The 19,932-nt window shown below is 37.3% G+C and overlaps 1 protein-coding gene across 1 annotated transcript in view; it reads left to right on the top strand.

Moving 5' to 3' along the window:
• The first annotated feature begins 1,027 nt into the window (after positions 1 to 1,027).
• LOC104226847 (uncharacterized) overlaps positions 1,028 to 19,932 on the top strand; it is a 19,476-nt gene continuing 571 nt past the window's right edge. Inside the window, exons 1-8 of the mRNA XM_009778927.2 lie at positions 1,028 to 1,329; positions 3,277 to 3,382; positions 15,763 to 16,058; positions 18,166 to 18,271; positions 18,361 to 18,708; positions 18,808 to 18,896; positions 18,999 to 19,123; positions 19,415 to 19,669. Coding sequence (XP_009777229.1) covers positions 1,232 to 1,329; positions 3,277 to 3,382; positions 15,763 to 16,058; positions 18,166 to 18,271; positions 18,361 to 18,708; positions 18,808 to 18,896; positions 18,999 to 19,123; positions 19,415 to 19,669 — 1,423 coding nt within the window. The 5' untranslated portion in view covers positions 1,028 to 1,231. The remainder of the gene's footprint in view (positions 1,330 to 3,276; positions 3,383 to 15,762; positions 16,059 to 18,165; positions 18,272 to 18,360; positions 18,709 to 18,807; positions 18,897 to 18,998; positions 19,124 to 19,414; positions 19,670 to 19,932) is intronic.

Here is a 19,932-nt window from a genome sequence, read left to right as displayed (position 1 = left end):
CACAAGCATGACTTAAATACCACATAAACCTGTACCAGACTCCGAAACCAAAATACGGGCCCGATACCAACAAGATCAAGCATTGTTAAATTTCCGAAAACCCATTATATTTTCAGTTTAACAATTTTCTTCAAAAATTTATTTCTTGGGCTAGGGACCTCGGAATTCGATTCCGGTCATATGCTCGAGTCCCATATTTTCCTACGGACCCTTCGGGATCGTCAAAATACGGGTCCAGGTCCGTTCGCTACAAATGTTGACCGAAGTCAACTTGAATTAATTTTAAAGACAAAACTTAATATTTTTCTAAAATTTCACATAAAGGCTTTCCGGAACAGCGTTCGGACTGCCCATGCAAATTGAGGAGAACGAATATGTGGTTTTGATGACCTCGGAACCCCGGATTGGGTTCAAAAACACGAGATAACCCTTTGGGTCATCACAAATACTGTGCACATGTTAAGCTAATGTTTGGCCATAGATTCCCAAATTTGTTTTGAAAAATCTGATTTGGGTGAAATTTGGTTTGAATATGAAAATGTGTTTGGACATAAGTTTTCAAAACATATTTCACTTTTTTTGTTTGTTGAAAAAACATGAAACATGACTTATACCCACAAGTTTTAAAAACTATCACAAATACCCAATAATACCTTTATCAATAACATTCATTATATTATAGCAAACCTTAGTCCTGAACATAAATAAATTTTGTACAAATTTATCATTTTTATAATGAACTACATAATACACTATCAGATGACCGAAAAGACGATGCAGCATTGTTACAAAATAATAATGATGGGCTCTTTTATAAAATACAAAAATTTGGGGCAATATTTAAAAATGTAATAGTAATATTTTGGGTCAAAATTTGGTTTTGGGATTTGAATTTTGGGAATTTATCAAAATGGGATTTGGATTTTGAGTTTTGAGAATTTACCAAAATATAAATAAAATCTATGGCCAAACATGTATTTGCCAAAAAACCCCCCAAATATAATCCATGTGAAAATTCGAAAAAAGAAGTACACGTGAAAATAAACCAGTAGAAAGAAAGGAGAAAGAGAAAAGACAAGGTGTGAACGGAGGGAGACTCACACTTGTTGAGGTTTTAGTTACGCCCTAAACTCTCCCCCCTACATTACTGTAATCTTCGAGACTTCAAAAGCGTGTTTATTTTTTCGTGTGTGTGTGAGAGATTGGAGGCAAATAGGGGTTACAGCAGAAGATGGCGAAGGAGGAGAAGGAAGAGAAGCAAGGCGGAATAGAATCCAAGGTTGAGTCAGCTTTGCGCTCCCGCCTTCAACATTTCAAAGAAAATGCCGAGTATGTCCCCCTCCTCCTGATTTTATTCTGTTTTCGTAGAATTATTTTGTATACAGTGCTTTGATTATGCTGGAGGTGCCAGGACCGTTGGGTTTTCAGACCCGGATCCCTACCCGTATTAAGTGTTAGTGGTTTTTTCTACTCCTAGTTAGTGCTAAAGGGCGTTAATTTCTATCAGTTGAGTGAAAATTGGAGATATATTCTTATTTTTGAACTAAAAAAGAAAAGGAGGAAAAAAAATTTGAAGCAGTTGGAGGGAGGAGAGTTAATTTGAAAATATATTTGGCCTGCGTTTGTTTCGTGTTAGCATTGGGGTATCCTGCAAGTTTTCCAACAACAACAATAACAACAAATCCAGTGTAATCCCACAAGTAGGGTCTTGGGAGGGTAATGTGTACGAAAACCTTACTCTTACCTTGCGAAGGTAGAGAGGTTGTTCTGATAGACCCTCGACTCAAAGAACAGTGAGAAGGAAGCAAGAAACAGTAGCAACATCAAGATAAAAAGATAACGAAAGCAAACGACATACGAGTAATAATAATATACCACTTTTTGTTTGTATAAGTATATTATATACATCTTTTCCCTGCACAATTGACAGTATCTTAAGATATGATCCAATAAAAGACCCAGAGGCATTCATCTTGTGCCTTATCTTTGTGTTAAACCCAGCTGTGGGGATAACATTTTGTTTTTGCCGTTGACCCCTAATAGAACTCCAGTCTGGGGTTAGTTTTAAACCATCTGTAGGGATAAACAATCTGAGGTTAGGTTTAAACCATTTGTAGGGATAAAGTCTTGTTTTTGCCCTTGACACCTAATGGAGCTCCAATCTGAGGTTAATTTTAAACCATTTGTAGGGATAAAGTTTTGTTTTTGCCCTTGACCCCTAATTGGTCTCCAATCTGAGGTTAGTTTTAAACCTTTTGTAGGGATGAAGTCTTTGTTTTTGCCTTTGACCCCTAATGGAGCTTCAATCTGACATGTAAGATTAACTTTAAACCATATGTAGGGATAAAGTCTTTGTTTCTGTCCTTAACCCCTAATGGAGCTTCAATCTGAGGTTAATTTTAAGCCATATGTAGGGATAGAGTCTTTGTTTTTGCCGTTGACCCCTAATTGGAGCTCGAATCTGAGGTAAATTTTATACCATTTGTAAGGATAAAGTCTTGTTTTTGTCCTTGACCCCCTAATGAACTCCAATCTGAGGTTAATTTTAAACCATTTGTAGGGATAAAGTCTTGCTTTTGACCTTGACCCCTAATGGAGCTTCAATCTGAGCTTAATTTTAAACCATATGTAGGGATAAAGTCTTTGTTTTTGCCCTTGACCCCCTAATGGAGCTCCATCTTAGGTTAATTTTAAACCATCTGTTGGGATAAAGTCTTGTTTTGTCCCTTGACCCTAATGGAGCTCCAATCTAAGCTTAATTTTGAGCCATTGTTAAAAGTTGAGGAGTAAATTTGGACCTTTTTTTTTTCCTCAAATAATTTGGATACTTACTATGGATCTTTTTTCTTGAATTAAGTCAAACATCAATCTTGATATGTGACGGATATCCCGATTAATTTATTTGTGAGATATCTTGAATTAACAACTACGTTTTAAATATAATGTGGTCTCTGGTGTCACGTTGAAATAGATGAGCATTCTAATCAATATTTGGAAATAGAAATTCAATAATGTCTCTTTGACTAAGAGCTACTTGTGAAAAAGAAAGAGCAAACATTCTTATTCCTTGAGCAGCTTGAGTGTGACCATCTAACCTAAACCTTTTATCTAACAGCATATGGGGAGAATAAAGCTGAAGGTGTTAGGGTAATTCAGAGTTAAAAGTGGCAAATATTGTCCATGCATGATCTTCTTCTCCTCAAAAGGCTCTTTTTCTTATTCAAATATTTTATAGATCTAACGCATTGCTGAGTGGCTTTTGAATTTATGGTGCAGCTCCTTCACTTTGGAGAGGGTCCGTAGACTTATAGAGAAAGACTTGGAGCTTGAAACGTATGCTCTTGATGTGCATAAAAAATTCATTAAACAGTTCTTGGAGAAGGTAATCTTATTGGTTGCTTAGTTTATAAATGCTACATTTTGTGTAGTGTGTTTTCTGCATTGTCTTGCTAGCTATTTCATAATGTATTAGAGCAGTTATTGCAATTTCACATTTTACTTACTAAGTTGTCTAGAGAAACATTATTAGTTAGGAGATATGTCTTACGATTTGGAGTTTAGGTGGACTGTCTGGTTTGAAAGAAACAACAGAATATTTGAAGGCACAACGAGAAACATTCACAGCCTTAAACGGAGATGTATTTTTTTGTTAGCTTTTTGGTGCAATCTGGTAATTGAACATGATGTTGATGGAATGCTAGGCACAATAGAGGGTTTGCACAACCTGTAATTATGTCTGATGCACTGGCTTAGTGCATAAATTTATAGTGTGTTTTCTGCATTGTCTTGCAAGCTATTTCATAATGTATTAGAGCAGTTATTGAAATTTCACATTTTACTTACTAAGTTGTCTAGAGAAACATTATTAGTTAGGAGATATGTCTTACGATTTGGGGTTTAGGTGGACTGTCTGGTTTGAAAGAAACAACAGAATATTTGAAGGCACAACGAGAAACATTCACAGCCTTAAACAGAGATGTATTTTTTGGTTAGCTTTTTGGTGCAATCTGGTAATTGAACATGATGTTGATGGAATGCTAGGCACAATAGAGGGTTTGCACAACCTGTAATTATGTCTGATGCACTGGCTTAGTGCATAAATTTATAATGTTTTGAATTGTTTATCAAAAAAGTTAGTAGATATCTCTTACTATCATTTTAGTGTTTACCTTCTTGATCTTCTGGCATATTCCTTATTTTAATAAATTTTGATTGCATACTACTGCCATGAATCAATACACTCTGGGGAACACTCTTGTTGGCCCAAAAATGGATCAAAAGAAAATAGGAAAAAGGGAACTATTTATCTTACGAAGATGAGTTTCAATTCTTTTCCGTTTAACTATCCAGAATACTCAGAAGTCCCTCTTTTCCAGCCTCTGGTCTTTTCTAACATGCCGTACTAGATGAGATCTAATATCAGCTGGCATAACCCAATAGACCACGAAAAAAGATGAAAATAGAATGCTACATTGTAGTTGCCTTCTCTGTCGCAACTTATCTATCATATAAACTGCACTATAAACCTTGGGCAGTAAAATCTTCAATGATCATCATTACTAGCGCTGTAGTTGATACAGTTGTTATAATACTTCACAGAAGAATCACTACCTTTATCTTTAAGCAAGAAGATCCGGTCATCACCTTATTGAACATTAACATTGTAACAATTGTCTGAACAAATCACCTTTCCATTTGCAATCTTTAACAGATCTCTGAAGCTGATTATTCCGAACAACACCAGTATGGTTTCCAGTAAGAGCGTATGTCACATTACTATTCTTCTGTAAATGAATGAAAAGAACAGGGAAGGCATCTGTGCTTGGAAAAATTTAAAAGAACATTCATACAACTCCAAAAATAAATGAATGGGGCAAGCATCTGATCTTCTCAATTCTAATTTATCCATTCTTATTCCTACAAATTTAGAAGGTCCTTCACAAGGTAGGGTTAAGACTGCATACCCACTGTCCTCCCCGGACCCCACTTGTGGGATTACACTGCGTTTGTTGTTGTTGTTGTTGTTGTAGTAGTAGTAGTAGTAGTATTCCTACAAATTTACAAGGTAAGCTATGGTCCTAAAGTTCTCGCAGTGAACATGAAAGTTTCAAGTCTTTCTTGTTAACCAGACAAGTGAAAGTAGGATATCGAACTTGGATGAAGGGAGTGCTGCCTTTCTGATGTGTTCAGCTTGAATGCTTTACCTGCATTCAGACCATTATGTTTGTCTTTAGAAGTCAAACAATTGAATCAAGGAGTTGATCATCAATGTTAGAGAGTACTAGAGCCAATTTTGGCAATAATGAAAACACTCACATCCCTTCACAGTCGACACTCCCTAGCTTTCTAATTTTCAGGTTCGTTTTTTTTGGGTAAGAAGAGGTTCTTATTTTAGTGAAAGTAAGGGATGCTTTTAAGGTCTCAAACATCTGAATAACACTTTTTCTTTGGCTTCCGTTAAAATGCTTTCCTGGGTAAGTTGTTTCAAATACTTGTCTATACCTATTTCTTCTGCACTCCCACATGCAACAACCATAGAAAAGAAAGAGGATAAAAACTTTCCTTAACAAGCATGAATATAAGCTACTTGCCCAACTGATGCTCTCTGACAGGGAAAAGAGAATCTGTATTGCTGGTACGAGGCAACCAAATTACTGCAGCTTCTGAGTTTATTATTAAGGAACAAACCACTATTGTTTAGTGGCTATTAACTTTCTATAGCTACCGTATACATAATTACTTCCTATAGCTACTATTCAGTTGTTATGGTAGTGTATTCGTTGTATTCGCACTGCTGTATTCATGAATACAACAGCAAAAAACGCCTAAAATCAGGGTAGTCCAACTGTACGCGCATGTATTCATGAATACAGTAACGACAATCACGTTAAAAATAGGTATGTCCAGCTGTCTAATAACGGAAATAATATCAATTAGCGTGATACACTCCTAATATAACTCAACAAAATCAATTCTAACATGCCTCATTATCAACCCAATTAATTAGAATGATTTTTCAGTTGTATATAACTGTTGTATTTAGTGTGTTTCAATATTGTTTTTACTGTTGCATTCATTAGATTCAATGTTTATATTTATGTATTTGCTATTTTATATTCAGTGTATTCAAATGTATTTGTATTAACAGTATTTTAGTTATTCCTAATACATGTTATTACTGCTGTATCCAGTATATTTCATTGGTTGTATTCACTGTGTTTCTATTTGTATTCAGTGTATTTTACTGTATTTCACTGTATTTTAAAATTAAATGTATTCACTATTTATATTCTGTTTTATTTTAATATTGTCTTTAGTGTATTTCAATGTTTATATCCTGTATTCATATAGTATGCATGAATACAGGTGTATTCAGATGTATTAAAAAATTACAGATCTTCGAAATACATAAATACATGCAAAAAAATGTATTTATATAAAAATACAATGTGTTTGAGTGAACTTGTACAGAATACAATGTATTTGTATCATTGTATGTGACTAAATAGCAAAGAAAAAAAAAAAGTTCGTCGGAGATGGCGTTTTCCGGCCAAGAAGAGAAGAAAGTTCGTTGGATCCGTACAACAAATTTTTGATAAAAGTTCATCACATTGCTCCTTTCTGTTCGAAAAATTCACTCTTTTCTATTTCCTGGCTGCCTTCTACTCTATTCTAATGTCTCGTCAGCCTTCATTACTAGGGCGTGTATCTTGTGTTGCTCGAAGAGAGATTCTTCTTTCTCGTTGGCCATCAGTACTAGGGCTTGAGTTGCTCGAAGAGACAGAAGGATGGAAGAGAGAAAGAAGAAAAAATCTGAGAGTGAATCTTGTGTTAATTGAAAGAAAGAGAGAGGAAAAACATAAGTAGCGCATTTCATGCCTCAGTGGTAGTATATACCATAAATACCTATTTTGCTATAAAACATAAAAGGTAGCTATAGAAAATAATATTTTAAAATGATTTTGGTTTATAATAAATAGGGTGTATACCTTTGCTATAGGAGGATAAATTTCTTTTATTATTTATTCAAGACCTTACTGGACCTTGGTTCAATTTCTTCTTCCCGTGATACCCTCTTATCGGCATTTAATGGTCTTTCATCCATTGAGAATCAAAACCTTCAAGGAAAAAAAAGAGAAAAGAGAACCTACTAGGAGGAGAATTTGTTATTTGAGTTATATTTCACTTCTCTGAAGCACATGGTTTCGCCCAGAAAGTGATAACCCTTATATTACATGCTCCAATGTTCATTTGGTAGTCATCACCTTCCAGAAGAAGCTCTTCCTATAACGTGTTATCCATCTATTGAAAGTATTGCAAGTCCATAAAAATTCCGAGACAAATTACCATTGTCTTCTAGTGAAGCCCTCGTTCTCTTGCTTCATAAGCAAAGATATGGATTTAGTAGAAACAAGTAACATAAAAAGGACACGTAATTCTCATAAGATTGTGGAGAGCAACTTGCCTCGGCCCTCCCTCATTGGAGATTGCATCTTTTAAATATACATCTTTTTGATGTATTTGTCTTTTACATTGACATGATATCCTTGTATTCTGTCGGTTGCTTGTTTTCCGTCTGGTTGTTTCAATGTCATTTGGGAAGAAAGGTAACTTTCACAGTATAAAAGAGACGATGTAGAAAAAAAGAGTTAAGGTGGATAATGGTTTCAATTGTTTTTATGTTGTTAAGTATGTTCTGAGTTAATTGTAAGCATAAAATCTCATGAGAAGCCCTATATGTACTTATTACTCCATCCGTTTCAATTTTGTATGAATCAATATTTTTTTTAGTCCGTTAAAAAAAGAATGACCCCTTTCTGAATTAGAAACAATTTAACTTAAACTTTTCATTTTACCCTTAATGAGAGCAACACAAGTGTTACATCATGTTTAAAACCACATGTTTCATAACTCTTATAGTCCTCATAAAAATATTATGGCATATTTAAAACCACAAGTTCAAAAGTCTTTTTTTTTAAAAAACTTTGTGTCCAGTCAAATAAGTTTACATAAATTAAAACGAAGGGAGTAGTTTAGTTGATATGGATTCTACAAGCTTCTGCCTTCTTATGTTTTACATGTTCCTTAGATAGATGGCCTGCAGATTAAAGTTAAAAATCAATCCAGGCTTGGTGTTGGATAATGCCAACTAAAATCTCTATCGTAGTAATTTTGTGTTAAGTAAATAATTTTTGTTAGAAGCTCCAAACAGGAAACAATCTCAAACATATTGGAGTAAACCTAGCTGATTTCTTTCCTTCCTTATCCCAACATCACTGTTTCAGGAAAACTTTCCAGGCTCTGTTGCTTGGTAATCTCTCTCCTTTGTCTTGGGCTCCGTTAATTTGCTCGAAATGATCAAGGCATAATTCAACTATTTAAGGTCATTATATAGATTTAAGTCAAGAAGTTCTTAATGTGACGGGTGTTTGAAACATAATGTCTGATGAATGAAGAATTCTTTAAAAGAGAAATAACTTTGAGCAGCAGATTTGTTTAGGCTTCTACATATTGGGGCTTAATGATTATCTTACTGTGCCATTAAGAACCGAGAATATGAGGTCGAGACAGTTTGAGGGTAGTTAAAGAAGGAAAAGGATTTCTGTTCCCAATTCCCATATAGAGCTCAATGGATATAGTAGACATAACAAGAATACGTGAGAATTTTTCTTCTAGTTACTGTCATCATAGAAATATAGGACTAGTTTAGTATTAAATGCCGCATAAAGAGCATCAATTTCACATACTCCATATCCGAATGTCATACCATTCTGCAAAATCTAATTTTATATGGTAACTGAAGTACAGTAGATTGCTGTAGCATATATTTGTCAAGACATCTTTCAAGAGAAAAGAAATTTCATAATATTTATTTAAGATAAGAAAAAGAATGTCTCAAATTGTATCTTAGAAGATCTCTTTGATTATAGGCATTGTCAACATGTTTAATGCATAGATGAATGTGTCGTAACAACTGCTAATAAAATAAGTATGAGATATATTGTAATGAGTTGGAATAAAATCTGAATATGCACATGGGATGTGAAAAATTTGAAAGAAATCGAGAATCTAGGGGAGCTGAAGAACACAAAATGTTTAGATTAATCTAGGAGTAGTTAACAACTACTAATAAAGTAAGTATAAGATTAGCTTGCAATTAAGGGTTTGGCATCAGAACATTGTCCCTCTTCAACCACATGGCCTTCCATCCCTGCTTTCTATCGGCCATCATTACCGTCCTTCCTCCTTCTCTTATCCTTTGATTTTGCAATTGTTTCTCCTGTAGTAAACCTATCTCGCTGCACTTTGTTGCTCAAATATGTCAATATCCGAAATCTTGAAACCCTTCACTACCTTCACCACTATGATACTTGAATCTTAGTCCAACTGCTGTTGGAGTCACTTCCATTCTTATTTGTTGGTGCAACCATCTCCTAAAATATATTCCAGAGTTGGTGAAATTCTTCCTATGTGCAGTGCTCATAGTGGACTTATTTTTAAAATTGATCTTTTCGAGAGATGTTTGTTTATTTCAAAATTTACTTATCACAATTTGTTATCGCATGCTTATCTATGTCACAAATGCTTCACATGCTTTACTTATTATCACTTTCTTTACATTGTCGTCACTTCTCTGTCGAGTCTTGGTCGTACATTTCACACACACTGTACACAGGAGTTGTTGCTTTGCAATTCTCCGAAATTCTTTCAAACTCTTTAGTTTCAAAGATCGGCGTAGAAGTCTGACTACGTGCCATCTCGCAATTATTCGGTCCTAATCTATAAATTTAAGAACTTAAGAGAAAAATCTCTAGCCCTAGAAAGCTTTAGGTCATTTTGCATGCATACACCATAGGGAGCGCAATCCTTGGTATTGACCTTGCAATTAGGAAACCTCCCTTGCGTCAACGGGTTTTTGACAGAATGACGCACATGAAATAATAATAGATAGATCCAAATTTAACCATGAGGGGTTCGGAATTTCTTTTATAGATGGAGATCAATCTAACCATTCCCAACATCCACATGGTCAATGCGGTTCCTCACAAGTTGCGGCGATGGTGGACAAATATCTGAGTAGCTCATGGTTATAAGGTCTTAAGACATCTTGGGTTCTTGATTGCATTGATGAATATTATGGCAAATAAAGTGTTGATTAAGTTGCTAATTGAGTTCTGGGATCCGACCCAAGTCGTATTTAGATTCATTGACTTTGAGATCACGTCAACCTTTGTTGGGTCCTCTTCGTCTTTTCCCAACTCTTCTTTTGGATCCTCCTCGATTGGGTCCTCTTTGTTTGTAACTTTTTTATGATCCGGCATCATGTGGTCCATTGTGCCAGAATTACTGCTCTATCATTGAAGTAGTGGCATGGATGTGTGGTCGCACGTCATGCTGTGCTCGCCCTAACATCCTCAAGGCTTGCCAACTCTCCCTCACTGCTTGACTGAGATGTCTTTTATCCTTCTACGAGCCAGGCATAATACCTAGGGGTGCACCATCCTACTTCCCCCATATCAACAATTACCATTCATGCAACAACTCTCTTGCCCTTGGAATTGCCAATCCCTCATAGTAGGGATTCTCAAACAAAGCGATGTTCGGCCGGAGGGGGGGACATCTTGAGTTATGCCAAATTGGCTTTGGACCTGAAGAAGGGCATAGGGCTGGACCTTCTTAGCCCTACCAACTTAATAAAGTACTTTGTAGCCCTCTTACCAATGTTTTTTCATTCATCCAAGACAACTTCCACTAAATATCATCCCCCGTGAGATGTGTGAGGAGCTGGAGCCATTCATCAAAGCCTTTTGGGGCATTCCAACGTCTCATCCTTTCAACGTGACTACAAATCTTGTTGTTTGTCACGATGAAATAGTCTATGATCGGCTCCCGCAGAAAGAAGTGCTCTGTGGCCCATATTTGTAGAAGTAAATTGCCCCCTTCAAAGAAGTTTTGCCCTCTAGAACAGTCGGACAGGGCTCAAAACATTTTTGGGAGAATCATCGACACGTGCGTAACTTCAAGATTCCATTCGAACATAGCTCGTACCACAGGAGAAGGAGAAATGATGCATCCTTGTCGTTGTGGAAAGATCAAAACTCCTAAGAGGGCAATAGAAAAAGTCACGAGGCGTCTTCTCTCCTGCTTCTCCTGTGTGCAATTGAAATCTTCTCGGAATTTGTCAAAACTGTTCTGGCGACCGTACTTTTCGAACAAGTAGTCCAAATTGATCCGGCCACCTTCAACACACCCCAATGCCATGTTATTCCGTAGACCGATGCAACGGAAGAACATGCCCCCAGCCTGCTTTAGCGGAATTATCGGTTTCCTCACTTCCAAGGGTAACCCTGTGAAGCTACTGATCTATTCTAAGGTTGGCGTAATCTCGAACTCAATGTATCTAAATGCGACTGGGGTCGGATCCTAGAACTCGATTAGCAACTTAATCAACACTTTAATTGGCCTGATATTCATTAGTGCAGTTAGGAACGAGATGTCTTCGGATCTTGTATCCATGAGCTACTCTGATATTTGTCCACCACTGCCGCAACTTGTGAGGAACCTAAAATGTGCGTTATTTGTGTCAAAAACCCATTGATGCAATGGAGATTTCCTAATTGCAAGGTCACTTGCCCTGCTTATGGTGTATGCATGCAAAATGACCTAAAACTTTTCAGGAGTAGAGTTTCTTTTCTTAGATTTTTAGAATGGGACTGAAGAATTGCAAGATGCCACGTAGTCAGACTCGTACGCCGATCTCTGAAACTAAGGAGTTTGAAAGAATTTCGGGAAGTGCGAATCAAGGACTCGCGTATACAATGTGTGTGATAGTGTTCGGCCAAAACTTGATAGAGAAGTGATGACAATGTAAAGGATGTGAAGCATTTGTGACATAGACAAGCATGTGAAGTGAAACAAACATCCCTCAAAATATCAATTTGAAACCCTACAATTAGGTGAAATGTATTTAGTAAAACTTAAGTCTAAAAACTGCTTTTAACTTTGAATTCAGATGCAAAAAAACATTTGAGGTGGCTTATTTAGCACTCACCTGACAATATGGAAAGAAATATACATGTACCAGTGAGAGATTTTTATTCTTTTGCACATCTTTGGAATTGCGCATGATATTCCATTTAGCTTTGGTGATATCTTGGTTTTTATAGAAATTCATGCTTACGTAGGATTCTTTATTTTTTGTATAAATCTTGTCGGCGGGTCTTTTCTTCACCATATCAGTAAACAACTTAACTTCGTGAACAACTATAGATGCACTTTTAAGTTTTTACATCCAGTTGATGAATAGTTTTCTTATGCTAAATTTTTTAATTCCCTATTCCTGATTAGTAATAAAATTATTTGTAACACTTTTTTTACAATTAATTTGTCATGTTGCCAGCTATATATTCATTGTTTAATGCAGCTCTATCTTGTAAAAAAAGATTTGTTTAGTGCCATTTTTTTCAAGCTAGAATAGGTGAAAATAGGAAAACTTTCTTTTGATTGGTGATTTACAATGTTGAGAGAGACTTCTTATGTAGGAGTCTTAGGATATGTACAACATGGTAAGCAACTATTCTCTATGTCTAACAATTTAAGTAATTATCTTAAAATTAAATATGGAATATTCTACAATATGTTATTGAACATTATAGATTATTGTCAAATAGTCTCACGCTCAGAGTCCATGAACCTAGACACTTTTCGAGCAAGACATATTCTAACGTGTAACTGCTTTAATTTTCATGATCTCAGCAGAAACCTTAGACGATTAGGCGCACGCCTTAGCACATTTGTGCCTGCATCGAATTGCTACCCAAGTGAGAAGAAGCGCTCAACTTGCATTAAGGCTTAACCGTACTTCAAACGGATCATTAAAAACACTTTATTGTTCTGTTCTCAAAGGTGAAAAGAACAGAAAAGCACTAAGATCTAGCGGGCTTTAAGCAAAGAAAGAATTAATGCGCGAGTTTTACTGAGAAATGCACAAAGAAAATTTATATGTAATACAAGAAAAAATATTTATAGACATAAATTGTAACTATCTGATAAAGGAATTGAATAGAATAACAATTAAGTAAAATATACAACAACAACAACAACAACAACCCAGTATAATCCCACACGTGGGGTCTGGGGAGGGTAATATGTACGCAGACCTTACCCCTACCCCGAAGGGTAGAGAGGCTGTTTCCAGGAGACCCTCGACTCAAAAAGCAACAGAAGCCGATATATTAGTACCATAAAAATGCATAATAAAATAACAGCAATACAATAATAGCAATACAATAGATATGAAATACAGAATACGACATACGAAAAAGATGACTGGTATAGTAAGACTAGCAGGTAAAGCCCTGCATCAATAGATGACCAATGACATTCTTAGTCTTAACTCCTAACTGGCTAGTCTCACTCTATTGTGATGTAGAAATATTTACAACTCTCCCCTAACCTACAACTTTAATACTCGACCTCCATAATTCCCTGTTAAGGGCCATGTCCTCAGTAATCCGAAGTCGCGCCATGTCCTGTCTGATCACCTCTTCCCAATACTTCTTAGGTCGTCCTCTACCTCTCCGCGTGTCCACTACAGCCAGTCGCTCACACCTCCTCACCGGTGCATCAGTGCTCCTCCTCTGAATATGCCCAAACCATCTGAGTCTTGCTTCCCGCATCTTGTCCTCTATGGGGGCCACGCCCACCTTCTCTCGAATATCTTCATTCCTAATCTTATCCATTCTTGTATTCCCGCACATCCACCTCAACATCCTCATCTCCGCTACTTTCATCTTCTGGATGTGTGAGTTCTTTACCGGCCAACACTCAGTTCCATATAACATGGCAGGCCTAACCACTGCTCTATAAAACTTACCTTTTAGTAACGGTGGCACTTTTTTATCACACAAGACTCCCGACGCTAACCTCCACTTCATCCACCCCACCCCTATACGGTGTGTGACATCCTCGTCAATCTCCCTGATCCCCTGAATAACCGATCCAAGGTACTTGAAACTACCCCTTTTGGGAATGACTTGAGAGTCAAGCCTCACTTCAACTCCCGCTTCCGTCGGCTCAACTCCAAATTTGCACTCGAGGTATTCCGTCTTCGTCCTGCTCAACTTGAAACCTTTAGACTCAAGAGCATGTCTCCAAATCTCTAGCCTCTCGTTGACGCCGCCTCGTGTCTCGTCAATTAGAATAATGTCATCAGCAAATAGCATGCACCATGGCACCTCCCCTTGAATATGATGAGTAAGTGCATCCATCACCAGGGCAAATAGGAATGGGCTGAGCGCAGACCCTTGGTGCAACCCCGTAATAACTGGAAAATGTTCAGAGTCGCCTCCTACTGTCCTAACCCGAGTCTTAGCTCCATCATACATGTCTTTAATCACCCTAATATAGTCAATCGGGACCCCTTTATCCTCTAAGCAGCTCCATAAGACCTCCCTAGGAACCTTATCGTACGCTTTCTCCAAATCAATAAACACCATGTGAAGATCCTTCTTCCTATCCCTGTACTGTTCCACCATCCTCCTAATAAGGTGGATAGCTTCTGTGGTAGATCGTCCCGGCATGAACCCGAACTGGTTGTCTGAAATAGACACCGTCCTTCGCACTCTCATTTCTACCACTCTCTCCCAAACTTTCATGGTATGACTTAGTAATTTGATGCCCCTATAGTTGTTACAGCTCTGGACATCACCTTTGTTCTTATACAACGGGACCATTGTACTCCACCTCCACTCTTCAGGCATCCTATTAGTCTTGAATATAACACTAAACAATGCAGTAAGCCATTCCAAGCCTGCTCTACCCACACACCTCCACAGTTCAACCGGAATTTCGTCTGGCCCGGTAGCTCTGCCCCTTCTCATCTTACGCATTGCCTCCATGACTTCATCGATCTCAATGTCCCTACAATTACTTAATTCATGGTGACTGTCGGCATTCCTCAATTCCCCAGGTCTAATATCTTGATCTCCTTCTTCACTTAGAAGTTTATGAAAGTAGGTCTGCCACCTCCTCTTAATCTGGTCATCTCCCATCAGAACTTTGCCGTCGTCATCTTTTATGCACCTCACCTGGTCTAAGTCTCGAGTTATCCTCTCTCTCGCCTTAGCGAGTCGGAATAACTTCTTCTCCCCTCCTTTGTTCCCCTCCTTTTATGCAATTAAGTAAAATATATGAAGTAAAAATCATGTCAATTAAGGAAAGTCATTTAAAATTTCTGAATTAGATGCAAAAGATTTAGTGAGTAGTAACTAGTGTTTAATACGAAATATCTAATTTGCTTTATCAAAAAAATGAAATATGTAATTTGCTATTCCTACTCATTAGCATATAATCATTGTGTTCTTTTTACAATTAACATACAATTTGTCAACTATAATTATTGTTTAGTCCCACTTTTTCAAGATAGAGCGCAGGTGGCCCATTGCCTTGATATCGGAGTTGTACCTACTTTTAGGGCTTAAGGGCCTCAAGCAAGCCTTAAAATGACACCCTCTTTACCAGAAAATGTTCTTATGGTTGTTTCTACTTAAGACTTTTCTAGGTAGTTGTTTAGTCAGTTCACAGCAAAATTCTCCATTTATGATTAATTAAATGAGAGTTATGCTTCGAATTGCAATGCTTTCAGTAGCTATTTCTGCAACATTGTCTTCATTTTGTCATATTTTGCACTTTGGCATGTAAAATTTTATACCCTCGCAGGAAAAGTAGAGGACCTAATAATTTTTTGGTTTGACATGCTAGCAAATGGAGAATGCTGATGATGACGGTGCCCCTAAGGATTCTCAGGAAAATTTGGAAAAAGATGCTTCTTCAGCTAAACAAGAAATAGAAGCGGCCGAGTCCCCTAGAAAGGAAGCGATAAAGAAAGATACCAAAGAGACAGCACTTGAAGATGAAGCAGAAATGGATGACTCTCCAATAATGGGCGTTATGAGCTCTAAATCAGAATCAGTGGATGCTCAAGGTGTAAAGCCAAGTGAGAGCACAATAAAGAAGGCCATCTGGGAGAGAGCTGCTCACTTCAGAGCTAATTCTGAGTACGTTTTCTTTATTTGCTATGTGGGTCACTCATTCTATCTTTTACAGCTATGACTCCTTACTTGCCGGTTCTGCCAACAATCCTTGGGGCCTCAATAACCTAAGAATGACAGGAAAAGAGAATTTCTGTTGCCACTACAGTTGCTTGAAAGTGGCTTTGATTGTTTGCTACCTCCCTTCCCTCTTTTTCCTTATTTCTCTCAAGAGTAAAGCATTTTGTCGGAGAATTATTTGTGCACCCCTTAGTCTCATATATATCCGATGTCGCTTTGCTTCCAACGTCAAACAATACCCCGTGTGAATCACTGTCATATTGCTTTGCAATTGCGTTAATCATACTTGTGCACAGCTTTAGCTCCTCTTTTTTCAATTCTAAGATATTTACATCTGTTCCATGCAATGACTTGCCATGACTTTGTCCTTGGCCATCGCAGATTCTTATTGCTTTAATCAGCAAGCAGAGTTGCTTGAAATCCGTATGAGGCAGCTAAGCAGGGCATAACCCCTGCTACTCAAAAGTTACTGGGAGAAAGAAAGAGATAAAAATATTAATGAGATTTTGTCTACTGTTACCTTTCATGATTTCATCCTCTGGCTCCACCTTGTCCCCTTGAACTATTCCTTCCTTGAATGACCAAGTATGCTAGAACACTACTTCTCTTTCCCTTTTTATCTTTCCTGTATATCCTAAACAAGGACCGTTCTCAATAGCTCCTTTTTCAGACGCTAATGAAAATGGAAATATTATTCTAAAGCTCAATCCTGAATCTCTTATAAAAAGACTGAATATTTAAATTTCTATACCTCTGTTAGTCTCCTTCCAAATGCTACCATTCTTTGATTTGAAGATTTCTTACTTCTCATATATGATCCAAAATACAAGGATTCTTTTCTGATTTTTTTTTTTGGCAATACTTTTAAAGCGCGAGTTTGATGCATGAGCTATACAGTTTGATTGTTGTAAATTTGGATTGGATGGAACCATAGAGGCTTCTTTCTTTTCTTTTTTGCCTCAGGCAGGGCCACAGGGTAAGGGGCTCAATCCTTTTGATGAAATCATATCTGGGTTACGTTTAGTTACCTTTTGCGGTGCTTGTTGGTGCATAAGGCAAGTTAGAATTTTGACCATGACAGGAGTGCTCAGCGGGTCTGCTGGATTGAATTAAGGGTGCCAAGGTGCCGTTTTTAGAATCTTTAAAGTCAATAAGAACACATGAAGCAATTCCGTCGTCATGTACTTGCAAGGTGGAAAATGGGTTTTTGGTTGGTAAAAGGGTATTGCTAAAACTATTGGTTATTTGTTGACTATAATGAATGATACATGAGTATTTCGCATTACAGTTACCTGAATGTCACTATAAGTATTGCTGTCACACTTACTACACATTTTCAGATAACTGTTTTTGAGCCCTTACTTTATCAATGAGTTTAAGGCTGCCCATCCATGATAGAACATGGTGCCTGGTACGCTAAATTTCTTCAAGTAGCGGTGCACAAAAGTTCTTGTTCTCTCTCTTTTCTTCTGCTTTTCTTCTCTTTCTTTGGGTACCCTAGTGTTGTTGAGATCCATAAGAATCTCTTCACAAGTAGTACCCAAGGGATCGCTGAGTGGTTGATGCTTAGGAGCAACAATATAAAGATTCCAAGTTCGAATTCCACCTGCAAGACTCAGTGTGAGCCATCTAATCTAACATTTGTGAGCCGATTTACCTTACACCTCTGCTTGTGAACTATAGCAAGTTACCCGGTGTATTTGTCGAGGCGCGCAAGGTGGCCCCTACCCAAAAAGAAGTCTTCATGAGCAATTGTGTTGTTATATACTTGACAATGTGGAAAAATGAGTTATTCTCTGGTGAATTTTGCATTCAACCTAATGGGTTATAAATGGGAAGGCAGTAAATGGGTGTATTCACTAGTTATACGCTTGAACACTTGTTTAATAGTTTGATCAATTTCAACATTACCTCTTCTCTCAAAGGTTTTATTTATGTATTTATCTTTCACATCAAAGGTTTTATTTATTTATTTGTGTAAATTTTGGCCCTTCATTTTCCTCTTGTTCTTTTCTATGTGCTTTAACAGTTTCAAGTGAATGTTCTATCTCAGGTCAATAACTCTTGCTGGTGTTCGTCGACTTCTGGAAGAAGATCTTGGTCTTGAGAAAAATACTCTTGATGCCTTTAAGAAGTTTATTCAGAACCAAGTAGATGAGGTGGGATTTCAGATTTGTTTCGAAAAGTTCTTTACTTCGAAGGGGGGAGTATGTTTATTAATTTATTTTCAAAAAAAAATTGTTAACAGGTGTTAACATCTTCTGAAGCTCCTAAATCCACCAATAGTGGTAAGAAAAGCCCTGAAAAAAGAAATAAAGCAGCAGAGAAGAGTGATGAAAACTCTAATTCATTTAGCAGCCGAAGTAAAAATGTAGCAGAGAAAGTAAAATCAGGTAAGAAATCTGCCGCAAAAGAGACGGCTGAGAAATCTGAAGGACCGAAGAAACGAAAAAGTCCTAATTCAGAGGATAATGTCCCTGCCAAAAAGCAGAAAGAAGTTTCTAAGAAGCTATCAGATGAGAGTAGTGATGGAGATACCAGTAAGAGTGATTCTGAAGATGGTCAATCTGGATCATCTGCTGAAATTCCTGCCAAGGTGAGGTTATTATGATAATGTCCGTATAATTATGCTTATTTGTAAAAAAAAACTCCCTGTGCGCGTATTTGGTTATTCATTAAACTTACCTAAATGCAGAAGAAAGTTGTAAAGGGAGCACCAGCTACTGCTGGACATGGAAAACGTGTGGAGCATTTGAAATCAATAATTAAAGCTTGTGGGATGAGGTTTGCCTTTTTGTAAGATTTCAATTCTATATGTATTAACTGATGCACAGACCCACATTCTAATTCAATCGTTCAACTGCACCTGATCATCCTAAAAACCAGTGTTGCTCCTTCTATTTATAAGAGAGCCAAGCAGGTGTCTGACGACAAGCGTGAGGGTTTCCTGATAAAGGAGTTGGAAAAGATACTTTCTGGAGAAGGGCTATCAACGAATCCCAGCGAGAAAGGTACAATATTACTATATAAAAGTGTCTAATAGGAGCAGGAAGATTCCGCAAGTGTGGTATCTAACAATTTTACAGCTGAAATGTAATATAGCTTCTCACTTCTGTTTCAAATTCTTGCTACTATCATTCTCTCTCTGCTACTTTAAGACTTGCTTGCTTATTTTATCTGCTCCTTTTTGGTTGAACAAATTCCCATATCTAGTTGGGAAGTGTTAAATAGCTTTATAGGTGCATGTATGGGGAAGTTTTATTATGTAACTTTTATTCTGATGCCACTTCTGATTGGCCCAGAAATCAAAGAAGTCAAAAAGAGAAAGGAAAGAGCAAAGGAATTGGAAGGCATTGACCTAAGCAACATTGTTTCAAATACACGACGGAGATCAACGACCAGCTTTGTTCCTCCTCCAAGACCCAAGTTACCTCCTAAAGAGGATAAGAATGACGACAAAAAGGATGATAGCAGCAATGATGATGCAAGTGACGGCGACAAAGACGATGATGACGATGAAGATGATGATAGCAGTCAGAGTGAGGAGTTCAATGAAGGTATATTTGCTAGCATATATATTCTACAGTGGTGGTTTACTGATTTGAGTTGCTTTTACCTTCTAGGCATTAGCTTTCTTGTTCAGTTGAGTTTCCCTGTATTTTCCTTTTTGCTAAACACTGGCCTCTTAGATGCTCTACTGGTGGCATGTTTTTGTGCTGCAATAACAGCGATTTTTCTCTTTCTTTGGTTGAAGTTCCATAACGGCAATATTCCTCTTTTGTCGAAATTCCAAAATTTCGTTTGCACTGGCCATGTGCGT

Source organism: Nicotiana sylvestris, chromosome 4 (genome assembly GCF_000393655.2).
Source record: "Nicotiana sylvestris chromosome 4, ASM39365v2, whole genome shotgun sequence".
In the NCBI taxonomy this organism is placed as follows: Eukaryota; Viridiplantae; Streptophyta; class Magnoliopsida; order Solanales; family Solanaceae; genus Nicotiana; species Nicotiana sylvestris.
Note: the sequence above shows the minus strand (reverse complement) of the source record. Positions and strands in the feature narration are given on the sequence as shown.